We start from the raw sequence: 11934 nt of genomic DNA, 5'->3' as shown, positions 1-11934 counted from the left end.
ATTTAAACCAGCATCTTCCTACACTAAAACATTCCTGTATGTGCAAAATAAGCAAAAATAATTTCAATAGACAATAGGTGCAGGAGGAGGCCATTCGGCCCTTCGAGCCAGCACCACCATTCAATGTGATCATGGCTGATCATTCTCAATCAGTACCCCGTTCCTGCCTTCTCCCCATACCCCCTGACTCCGCTATCCTTAAGAGCCCTATCTAGCTCTCTCTTGAATGCATTCAGAGAATTGGCCTCCACTGCCTTCTGAGGCAGAGAATTCCACAGATTCACAACTCTCTGACTGAAAAAGTTTTTCCTCATCTCAGTTCTAAATGGCCTACCCCTTATTCTTAAACTGTGGCCCCTGGTTCTGGACTCCCCCGACATTGGGAACATGTTTCCTGCCTCTAAAGTGTCCAACCCCTTAATAATCTTATACGTTTCACTGTGCAATTGAAGGTGTAATAAGTAAAACATCATTGAACCATTAGAAGCATGAGGGGGAGGACCTCATTGAAACTTACCAAATAATGAATGCCTTCCGTCCACAGAGCCCGCCCGGGTAAAGGTCCAAGTGGAATATTGGCTCAGGGAGTGGTGAGATGGGAGAGATTCGAGAGATTGGTTTAAGAAACAAATAGCTGGGGAACTCTGCGGGTCAGGCAGCATTGCGGATGGAAGAGGGCAATGGCTTGGGTTGGGATCCTTCCTCAGCCTTGGAACTGTGTCGAGCACATTCTCCTCCACAGATGCTGCCCGGGCTGATGAGGATCACCAGCTCTTTGTTTTCTTGCTCAAGGTTCCAGCATCTGTAGTCTGGTGTTCCCCCGAGAAACTGGTTTGTTGTTGATCACACCCATGGTCACAGGCCAGCCGGTAAAAGGAGAGAGAGAGAGGGAGGGAGGGAGAGACTATTGTGAGAGAGAGACTATTGTGAGAGAGGGACTATTTTGAGAGAGACTAATGTGAGAGAGAGAGACTATTGAGAGAGAGAGAGAGAGAGAGAGGAGAGAGAGAGAGAGTGGGAGGGAGGGGGGAGTGAGTCAAAGTGAGTGAGACTACTGTGAGATAGAGACTAATGTGTGAGAGAGAGAGAGAGAGAGAGATGAGAGAGAGAGAGAGGAGAGAGAGAGAGAGAGAGAGAGAGAGAGACTTGTGTGAGAGAGAGAGAGAGAGACTTGTGTGTGAGAGAGAGAGAGAGACTATTGTGTGTGTGAGAGAGAGAGAGAGACTATTGTGTGAGAGAGAGAGAGTATTGTGTGTGAGAGAGAGAGAGAGAGTATTGTGAGCAGTTTTGGGCCCCATATCTGAGGAAGGATGTGCTGGGCACTGGAGAGGGTCCAGAGGAGGTTTATAAGCAGGATACCGGGGATGAGTGGGTTAACATACGATGTGCGTTTGACGGCACTGGGCCTGTACTCGCTGGGGTTTAGAAGGATGAGGGGGGAACCTCACTGAAACATACCAAATAATGAAAGCTCTGGATAGAGTGGATGTGGAGGCCAAGTCAGTGGATATTTCTAAGGCAGAGATAGTTATATTCTTGATTAGTGCGGGTGTGTGTCAGGGGTTATGGGGAGAAGGCAGGAGAATGGGGTTAGGGGGGAGAGATAGATCAGCCGTGATTGGGTGGCGGAGTAGACCTGATGGGCCGAATGGGCCTAATTCTGCTCCTATCACTTATGAACTGTGATTCTTTGTAGAGTTACGAGGGCATTAAATGTGGTCCCGAGCTGAAACGTCACCTATCCATGTTCCCCAGAGATGCTGCCTGACCCGCTGAGTTACTCCAGCACTCTGTGAAACGTCACCTATCCATGTTCTTCACAGATGCTGCCTGACCCGCTGAGTTACTCCAGCACTCTGTGAAACGTCACCTTATCCATGTTCTCCACAGATGCTGCCTGTCCTGACCCGCTGAGTTACCCCAGCACTCTGTGGCTTTAACTGTGGTGGGGAGTGGGTTCCAGAAGCTGCATAAAGTTAATCGGACAGTCCTATCTTCTGCTTGCCCAGCGGCGATCCAGGCCTGTCGCTGCTCATGGCAGCAGGCGGCCCCCCTCACCGCCCGCCCCCCCCTTCGATCTCGGTGGACCCCCAAGTACCGAATAGTCATTTCTCCCCTCTGTCTTGGCAGGAAATGAAAGACCACATTTCCAGTCCATCTGCTGTGGCGTTTACCGGGAGGAATGAAGGACAGGTTGAGTTGATTTGTATCCCACCCCCTCTCTGTTGAATCCATGGGGCAGCACGGTGGAGCAGCGACGGAGACCCTGGTTCGATCCTGACTCCAGGTGCTGTCTGTACGGAGGGTGCACGTGAGAGAGAGAGAGAGTGAGAGAGAGAGAGAGAGGGGAGAGAGAGAGAGAGGAGAGAGAGGGAGAGATCTGCAGAATATTGGGCAAGTCAGCAAGAGACTGTGACCACGTGGGTTTTCTCCGGGTGCTCCGGTTTCCTCCCACATCCCAAAGACGTGCGGGTTTGCAGGTTAATTGGCTTCGACAGGGTAGAACAAATGAATGGGTGGCTTAGACTCGTTGGCCTAAGGGCCTGATTTCACGCTGGGTCTCTAAACTGTACTAAACGACACAAGTTGCCCTTAAAAAAGCCCGCACGCCTTTGGAATGAAGGAGGAAACCCACGCGGTCACAGGTAGGAGCGTGCAAACTCCACACAGGCAGTAGGGTCGAACCTGGGCCTGTGGCGCTGTGAGGCAGCAGCACTACCACCGTGCCCGCCCATTGATGTGCTCCTCTTGTTGCAGCAGAACCTCTTTGTGGGGACGGACCCTCTGAGGAAGCCCACGGATCAATACATACGCCTGGAGCAGGAGGTGGATACGGCTGGCTGCCAGTACGTCGAGGATCAGCGGGCCAACAGAGGGTATGTACCTGGATTATATCCCACGAGACCGGAGGGGAGGGGAGGGGGAGAGGGTGCACGTGAGTGAGAAAGACTGAGCAGGCACTCTTATTATTTTAACACCGTTCACAACGTCCGAAGGTGTTTCAGTACAACAGCTAAAATATTGGGTGGACACAAAATGCTGGAGCAACTCAGCGGGTCAGGCAGCATCTCGGGAGGGAAGGAATGGGTGATGCTTCAATAGACAATAGGTGCAGGAGGAGGCCCTTCGAGCCAGCACCGCCATTCAATGTGATCATGGCTGATCATTCTCAATCAGTACCCCGTTCCTGCCTTCTCCCCATACCCCCTGACTCTGCTATCCTTAAGAGCTCTATCCAGCTCTCTCTTGAATGCATTCAGAGAATTGGCCTCCACTGCCTTCTGAGGCAGAGAATTCCACAACTCTCTGACTGAAAAAGTTTTTCCTCATCTCAGTTCCTAAATGGCCTACCCCTTATTCTTAAACTGTAGCCCCTGGTTCTGGACTCCCTCAACATTGGGAACATGTTTCCTGCCTCTAACGTGTCCAACCCCTTAATAATCTTATACGTTTCGATAAGATCTCCTCTTATGGGGAGAAGGCAGGAACGGGGTACTGATTGAGAATGATCAACCATGGTCACATTGAATGGCGGTGCTGGCTCGAAGGGCCGAATGGCCTCCTCCTGCACCTATTGTCTATTGTGACCAAGACTAAACACCATTCTCCAAAATACTCCAGAATTGTGAATCTGTGGAATTCTCTGCCTCAGAAGGCAGTGGAGGCCAATTCACTGGATGTATTCAAGAGAGAGCTGGATAGAGCTCTTCGGGCTAACGGAATCAAGGGGTATGGGGAGAAGGCAGGAACGGGGGACTGATTTTGGATGATCAGCCATGATCATATTGAATGGTGGTGCAGGCTCGAAGGGCCGAATGGCCTCCTCCTGCACCTATTGTCTATCATATTGAATGGCGGTGCTGGCTCGAGGGGCCGAAAGGCCTACTCCTGCACCTGTTTTCTATGTTTCTAAAATAAAGCAGAGATTGATTAGGAAGTGCGTCAATGGTTACGGTGAGAAGGCAGGAGATTGGTGTTGAGAGAGAAAGGTAGGTGAGGCATGTTCGGATGGAGTGAGGGGAGGCTAGTGGTAATTGTTGACCATTGCTATCTGCCCAGCTAATAACAGACGAACAAGACCAACAGCTGGAGCTGGTGTCTGGAAGCATTGGGGTCCTGAAGAACATGTCCGGTCGGATTGGGGATGTGCTGGATGAACAGGCAGTGTAAGTAATAAAGACACGGCGGTCTAACCAGACAACACGCTCACAAACCTCCCGCCCGTAAAACTCTACCCATCGAGTGATTCGTGAGTGAGATGAGGGTTTGCAGTTTAATAGGCCCTCTGCATATTGCCCCCTGGTGTGTAGGGAGTGGATGTGAAATTGGGATAACATCGAACTGGTGTGACCGAGATGAGAAAGCTTTTTCTTCGCACAGAGAGTGGTGAATCTGTGGAATTCTCTGCCACAGAGGGTAGTTGAGGCCAGTTCATTGGCTGTATTTAAGAGGGAGTTAGATGTGGCCCTTGCGGCTAAAGGGATCAGGGGGTATGGAGAGAAGGCAGGTACGGGACACTGAGTTGGATGATCAGCCATGATCATATCGAAGGGCCGAATGGCCTACTCCTGCACCTATTTTCTATGTTTCTATGGTCAGTGTGGACTCGGTGGGCCGAAGGGCCTGTTTCCATGCCGTTTCTTTCAGTTAATCAATGACCTTCTCCTTAACTACAATAATTCCAAAATCTGGAACTCGCACCCTTAACCTTAACCCTCACCCTTAACCCTCACCCTTAACCCTCACCCTTAACCCTCACCCTTAACCCTCACCCTTTAACCCTCACCCTTAACCTTCACCCTTAACCCTCACCCTTAACCTCTACCCTTAACCCTCACCCTTAACCTTCACCCTTAACCCTCACCCTTAACTCTCACCCTTAACCCTCACCCTTAACTCTTAACCCTCACCCTTAACCCTTAACTCTCACCCTTAACCCTCACTCTTAACCCTCACCCTTAACCCTCACCCTTAACCCTCACCCTTAACCTTCACCCTTAATCTTCACCCTTAACCCTCACCCTTAACCCTCACCCTTAACCTTCACCCTTAACCCTCACCCTTAACCCTTAACTCTCACCCTTAACCCTCACCCTTAACTCTTAACACTCACCCTTAACCCCCTGATGAACACAGCCCATCCAGGGAACGGTTCTTGCTCTGTTTAGCCACAGTTCTACGTATTCTGAGCAGTCCTGGGTCCGGCGCATGTTTCAATTCAATGCCACTCTAGTATCACGTGTGCCTAGGACCGGTACAGTGACATGCTTTGCTTTGCAGACAACCCGGTAAAACTGTGGCCTGGTAAAAAGGCGGTAGAGTTGCTGCCTCACAGCGCCAGGGACCCGGGTTCGACCCCGACTGCGGGCGCCGTCTGTACGGAGTTTGTACGTTCTCCACGTGAGTTTTCTCCAAGAACTTCGGTTTCCTCCCACACTCCAAAGACGTGCAGGTTTGTAGGCTGATTGGCTTGGCATAAATGTAAACATTGTCCCCAGTGTAGGATGGTGTTAATGTGCGGGGATCGCTGGTCTTTAGAGATACAGATACAGTGCGGAAACAGGCCCTTCGGCCCACCGGGTCCACGCCGACCAGCGATCCCCGCACATTAACACCATCCTACACTGAATTGTGAGGAAGATGCAATAAGGCTGCAGGGTGACTTGGACAGGTTGTGTGAGTGGGCGGATACATGGCAGATGCAGTTTAATGTAGATAAGTGTGAGGTTATTCACTTTGGAAGTAAGAATAGAAAGGCAGATTATTATCTGAATGGTGTCAAGTTAGGAAGAGGGGATGTTCAACGTGATCTGGGAGACCTAGTGCATCAGTCAATGAAAGGAAGCATGCAGGTACAGCAGGCAGTGAAGAAAGCCAATGGAATGTTGGCCTTCATAACAAGAGGAGTTGAGTATAGGAGCAAAGAGGTCCTTCTACAGTTATACCGGGCCCTGGTGAGACCGCACCTGGAGTACTGTGTGCAGTTTTGGTCTCCAAATTTGAGGAAGGATATTCTTGCTATTGAGGGCGTGCAGCGTAGGTTCACTAGGTTGATTCCCGGAATGGCGGGACTGTCGTATGTTGAAAGGCTGGAGCAATTAGGCTTGTATACACTGGAATTTAGAAGGAAGAGGGGGGATCTTATTGAAACATATAAGATAATTAGGGGATTGGACACATTAGAGGCAGGAAACATGTTCCCAATGTTGGGGGAGTCCAGAACAAGGGGCCACAGTTTAAGAATAAGGGGTAGGCCATTTAGAACGGAGATGAGGAAGAACTTTTTCAGTCAGAGAGTGGTGAAGGTGTGGAATTCTCTGCCTCAGAAGGCAGTGGAGGCCAGTTTGTTGGATGCTTTCAAGAGAGAGCTGGATAGAGCTCTTAAGGATAGCGGAGTGAGGGGGTATGGGGAGAAGGCAGGAACGGGGTACTGATTGAGAGTGATCAGCCATGATCGCATTGAATGGCGGTGCTGGCTCGAAGGGCTGAATGGCCTACTCCTGCACCTATTGTCTATTGTCTATTAACACTGTCCTACACACACTCGGGACAGTTTTTACATTTACCCAGCCAATTAACCTGTGCATCTGTGGAATTCTCTGCCTCAGAAGGCAGTGGAGGCCAATTCTCTGAATGCATTCAAGAGAGAGCTGGATAGAGCTCTTAAGGATAGCGGAGTCAGGGGGTATGGGGAGAAGGCAGGAACGGGGTACTGATTGAGAATGATCAGCCATGATCACATTGAATGGCGGTGCTGGCTCGAAGGGCCGAATGGCCTCCTCCTGCGCCTATTGTCTATTGTCTATTGTCTAAACCTGCACGTCTTTGGAGTGTGGGAGGAAACCGAAGATCTCGGAGAAAACCCACGCGGGTCACGGGGAGAACGTACAAACTCCGTACAGACGGCGCCCGTAGTCGGGATGGAACCCGGGTCTCCGGCGCTGCACTCGCTGTAAGGCGGCAACTCTACCGCTGCTCCACCGTTTCCGCGCTGTATCTGTAAACTAAACTAAAACTAAAACTCATACAGCAAACCCCTCACCTTGGCAGTACACAAGGGTCGACATGTTTCTAGGGCTGACAAAGTTATAAATGTTCACCGAACAGTTGTATCTTCTGCCTGCCTCTGCATGTGGCCCCCTGCTGGGTCCCCCCTCTGTTCTCAGCGCTCCCCCCCCCCCCCTTTCCCCCCTTCTTTGAAGCCGGACGCTCAATCCAGGCTGGAGCGATTGGGCTTGTTTACACTGGAATTTAGAAGGATGAGGGGGGATCTTATTGAAACATATAAGATAATTAGGGGTTGGACACATTAGAGGCAGGAAACATGTTCCCAATGTTGGGGGAGTCCAGAACAAGGGGCCACAGTTTAAGAATAAGGGGTAGGCCATTTAGAACGGAGATGAGGGAGAACTTTTTCAGTCAGAGAGTGGTGAAGGTGTGGAATTCTCTGCCTCAGAAGGCAATGGAGGCCAGTTCGTTAGATGCTTTCAAGAGAGAGCTGGATAGAGCTCTTAAGGATAGCGGAGTGAGGGGGTATGGGGAGAAGGCAGGAACGGGGTACTGATTGAGAGTGATCAGCCATGATCGCATTGAATGGCGGTGCTGGCTCGAAGGGCTGAATGGCCTCCTCCTGCACCTATTGTCTATTGTCTATTGTCTATGATCCATTCTCTGGGAAAGAGATGTACCCTGTTGCACCTCTGAACATTCCCTCCACAGATGCTGCCTGACACGCTGAGTTCCTCTGGCGGTTTGGGCCTCAAGATTCCAGCATCTGCAGTCTCGTGTGTGTCTACACCTGACCCCCGTTTCCCCCTCCCCTGGCTCTCGGTCCGACGGAGGGCCTCGACCCGAAACGTCACCCATTCCTTCTCTCCAGCCATGCTGCCTGACCCGCTGAGTTACCCCAGGTTCTTGTGTCGATCTTTGATCCCCGTTTGCTTCCCTGTTGCAGGATGCTGGATGAGTTTTCCCAAGAGATGGACAACACTCACTCCCATGTGGACAGCACTTTGAAGAGATTAGCCAAGGTTTCTCACATGACCAGCGGTAAGCGATAAAGAGTGGGCCGAATGGGCTTGTATTCACTGGAATTTAGAAGGATGAGAGGGGATCTTATAGACAATAGGTGCAGGAGGAGGCCATTCGGCCCTTCGAGCCAGCACCGCCATTCAATGTGATCATGGCTGATCATTCTCAATCAGTACCCCGTTCCTGCCTTCTCCCCATACCCCCTGACTCCGCTATCCTTAAGAGCTCTATCCAGCTCTCTCTTGAGTGCATTCAGAGAATCGGCCTCCACTGCCTTCTGAGGCAGAGAACTCCACAGATTTACAACTCTCTGACTGAAAACGTTTTTCCTCATCTCAGTTCTAAATGACCTACCCCTTATTCTTTTAAACTGTGGCCCCTGGTTCTGGACTCCCCAACATTGGGAACATGTTTCCTGCCTCTAACGTGTCCAACCCCTTAATAATCTTATATGTTTCGATAAGATCCTACTAAATTCCAGTGTACACAAACCTAGCCGCTCGAGTCTTTCAACATAGGACTGATCTGTCTGAAGAAGGGTCTCGACCCGAAACGTCACCCATTCCTTCTCTCCTGAGATGCTGTCTGACCCGCTGAGTTACTCCGGCATTTTGTGTCTACCTTCGATTTAAACCAGCATCTGCAGTTTATTTTCCCTACATATTAGTTCCCATTGATGAAGCATATAAAGACCATCGGTCAGAGTGAATCTGGAGTTCTGTAAACAGTTCCTGCACCCTTTCTTTAAGGATGTAAACGTGTTGAAAGCAGCCCAGATGGTTTACACGAACGATACCTGGAATGGGTGGTTTGTGAGGGGAAAAAGGGTTGGGTCTGGCTAGGTTTGTAAGCCCACGCAGGTCACGGGGTGAACGTACAAACTCCGTACAGACAGCACCCGAGGTCAGGATGGAACCCGGGTCTCCGGTGCTGTAAGACAGCAACTCTACCGCTGCGCCACCGTGACACCTTGTAAGTGGCACTTGTTCATGGTCCAACACTAACAGTGGGCAGCACGGTGGTAAAGCTGCTGCCTTACAGCGCCAGAGACCCGGGTTCCATCCTGACTCTGGTTGCGGCCTGTACGGAGTTTGTACGTTCTCCCCCTGACCTGCGTGGGTTTTCTCCGGGTGCTCCGGTTTCCTCCCACTCCCCAAAGACGTGCAGGTTTGTAGGTTAATTGTCTTGGTAAAATTGTAAATTGTCCCGAGTGTGTGTAGGATAGCGTTAGTGTGCGGGGATCGCTGGTCGGTGCGGACTCGGTGGGCCGAAGGGAGCGGCACGGTGGCGCAGCGGTAGAGTTGCTGCCTTACAGCGAATGCAGCGCCGGAGACTCGGGTTCGATCCTGACTACGGGCGCCGTCTGTACGGAGTTTGTGACCCGCGTGGGTTTTCTCCGAGATCTTCGGTTTCCTCCCACACTCCAAAGACGTGAAGGTATGTAGGTTAATTGGCTGGGCAAATGTAAAAATTGTCCCTAGTGGGTGTAGGATAGTGTTAATGTGCGGGGATCGCTGGGCGGTGCGGACCTGGTGGGCCGAAGGGCCTGTTTGCGCGCTGGATATCTAAACTAAACTATACTAACCATTGCCCCCTCTGGTTTGGCAGCTCGCCGGCAGTGGTGCATGCTGATCTCTCTCCTGGCCATCCTTGTCCTGGTCCTGGTCCTGGTTCTGATATTCACTGCGTGACCGCCGGGTTGCGGCTTTGACTTTGGTGCACAACGGGGTTTGTGGGGGGGGGTGGGAGGGGGGGGGGGGGGGATGGGGGAAGAGGGGGTTTGGTGGCTGCAGAGAACGGCAGGCAGCTGGAAGACGTGCGTGCCAGCGGAGTGGGGGGCTACGTGCGCAGAGTCCAGTCCAGACGGCAGCAGGACCACCGGCCCATTTGTATACAACAACGCAGTCTGAAAATACATCACCAAACTTGACCAAAATACATGACCAAACTGGCTGTGCGATTGAAGAAGGGCAAGGAATGTAAAGAATTTACTTTTTTTTTAAAAAATGGAGTCACTTGTAGAGTGTAGAATAAGTAATGTGTCCTCCCTCTTGGCCAAAACATCACCTTCCATCGTTTCAATGCATTCAAATCTCTGCAAACGATGAAAGGTTCCCACGTTGCCATCCATGGGCAACACGGTAGAGTTGCTGCCTTACAGCGCCAGAGACCCAGGTTCGATCCCGACTACGGGTGCCGTCTGTACGGAGTTTGTACGTTCTCCCCGTGACCCGCGTGGGTTTTCCCCAGGTGCTCCGGTTTCCTCCCACACTCCAAAGACGTACAGGTTTGTCGGCTTATCGGCTTGGTAAAAATTGCAAATTGTTCCTCGTGCGTGTGGGGTAGCGTTAGCGTGCGGGGATCGCTGGTTGGCACGGGCTCGGTGGGCCGAAGGGCCTGTTTCCGCGCTGTATCGCTAAACTAATAAAGAGAAGCCAGAGGTTGATCGACAACTAATGAGCATTGTGCTAACAAGTGTGCCTTAAATTCTAAAGCCAGCTTTCTACAGGTGCCTCTTACCAAAGAAAGGGTTGGGGGGAATTGGAGCAAGAGAGTTTGTGATATGTCTGGACACTGTGGTGTAGGTCATGCATGCAGACTGGAGATCCAGTCTCATGAGGAATTAGCAATTGGGATGAGGCCATTCGGCCCATCAAGTCTACTCCGCCATGCAATCATGGCTGATCTATCTCTCCCTCCTAACCCCATTCTCCTGCCTTCTCCCCATAACCTCTGACTCCAGCGTTCTGCTGTGCCTTGCTGTCAGCTCTTGCTCAAGGCTGACTCCATTGGGACAGTTTCTCTTCTGGACACAAATGGGCCTCGCATTTCTTCTGACATCACACAGTTATGAGTTGCAAACTTGCTCCCGAGGGTTCAGTGTAAAAGTCTACCCTGACATTCCCGTTTATTGCCGAGAAGCTAATGCTCTGAATAATGAAATTTCTCAATTAGACTCCAGCTGCTCTCTCAAGCACAGGTTTAAACACCCCATGGTTTTTTTTAGAGTGGGACAGTGGCATAGCTGCCTCACAGCACCAGAGACTCGGGTTTACATAGAAACATAGAAAATAGGTGCAGGAGTAGGCCATTCGGCCCTTCGAGCCTGCACCGTCATTCAATATGATCATGGCTGATCATCCAACTCAGTAACCTGTACCTGCCTTCTCTCCATACCCCCTGATCCCGTTAGCCACAAGGGCCACATCTAACTCCCTCTTAAATATAGCCAATGAACTGGCCTCAACTACCTTCTGTGGCAGAGAATTCCACAGACTCGCCACTCTCTGTGTGAAAAAATGTTTTCTCATCTCGGTCCTAAAAGACTTCCCCCTTATCCTTAAGCTGTGACCCCTGGTTCTGGACTTCCCCAACATCGGGAACAATCTTCCCGCATCTAGCCCCTCCAACCCCTTAAGAATTTTATATGTTTCTATAAGATCCCCCCTCCGTCTTCTAAATTCCAGCGAGTATAAGCCCAGTCTATCCAGTCTTTCTTCATATGAAAGTCCTGCCATCCCAGGGATCAGTCTGGTGAACCTTCTCTGTACTCCCTCTAAGGCTAGAATGTCTTTCCTCAGATTAGGAGACCAAAACTGCACACAATACACCAGGTGCGGTCTCACCAAGGCCCTGTACAACTGCAGCAGAACCTCCCTGCTCCTATACTCAAATCCTCTTGCTATGAATGCTAACCTACCATTCGCTATCGAGTTTGATTCTGTTCAAGTACTGAGTCAGCCAAAAGATCTTTGCACTGCAGTTCGACCCAGGTTAGATTCCGATAACGTGCGCCTTCTGCGAGGAGTTTGTATGACCGCACGAGTTTCCTCACGCATTCCAAAGACGTGCGGGTTTGTCGATTAGTTGGTCACTGTAAATTGCCCCAGGTGTCGCGAATAG

General features: G+C 50.8%; 1 protein-coding gene across 1 annotated transcript in view; it reads left to right on the top strand.

Annotated features, from left to right (window-relative positions):
- The window catches only part of stx10 (syntaxin 10), a 15294-nt gene extending 5520 nt beyond the window's left edge, over positions 1 to 9774 (top strand). Inside the window, exons 2-6 of the mRNA XM_078429399.1 lie at positions 2131 to 2193; positions 2761 to 2880; positions 4060 to 4166; positions 7955 to 8049; positions 9640 to 9774. Of these exons, the coding sequence (XP_078285525.1) occupies positions 2131 to 2193; positions 2761 to 2880; positions 4060 to 4166; positions 7955 to 8049; positions 9640 to 9722 (468 nt within the window). The 3' untranslated portion in view covers positions 9723 to 9774. The remainder of the gene's footprint in view (positions 1 to 2130; positions 2194 to 2760; positions 2881 to 4059; positions 4167 to 7954; positions 8050 to 9639) is intronic.
- The last annotated feature ends 2160 nt before the right edge of the window (positions 9775 to 11934 follow it).

The sequence above is a fragment of the Rhinoraja longicauda genome, chromosome 37 (assembly GCF_053455715.1).
Source record: "Rhinoraja longicauda isolate Sanriku21f chromosome 37, sRhiLon1.1, whole genome shotgun sequence".
In the NCBI taxonomy this organism is placed as follows: Eukaryota; Metazoa; Chordata; class Chondrichthyes; order Rajiformes; family Arhynchobatidae; genus Rhinoraja; species Rhinoraja longicauda.
This window is presented reverse-complemented; position numbering and strand designations above follow the sequence as displayed.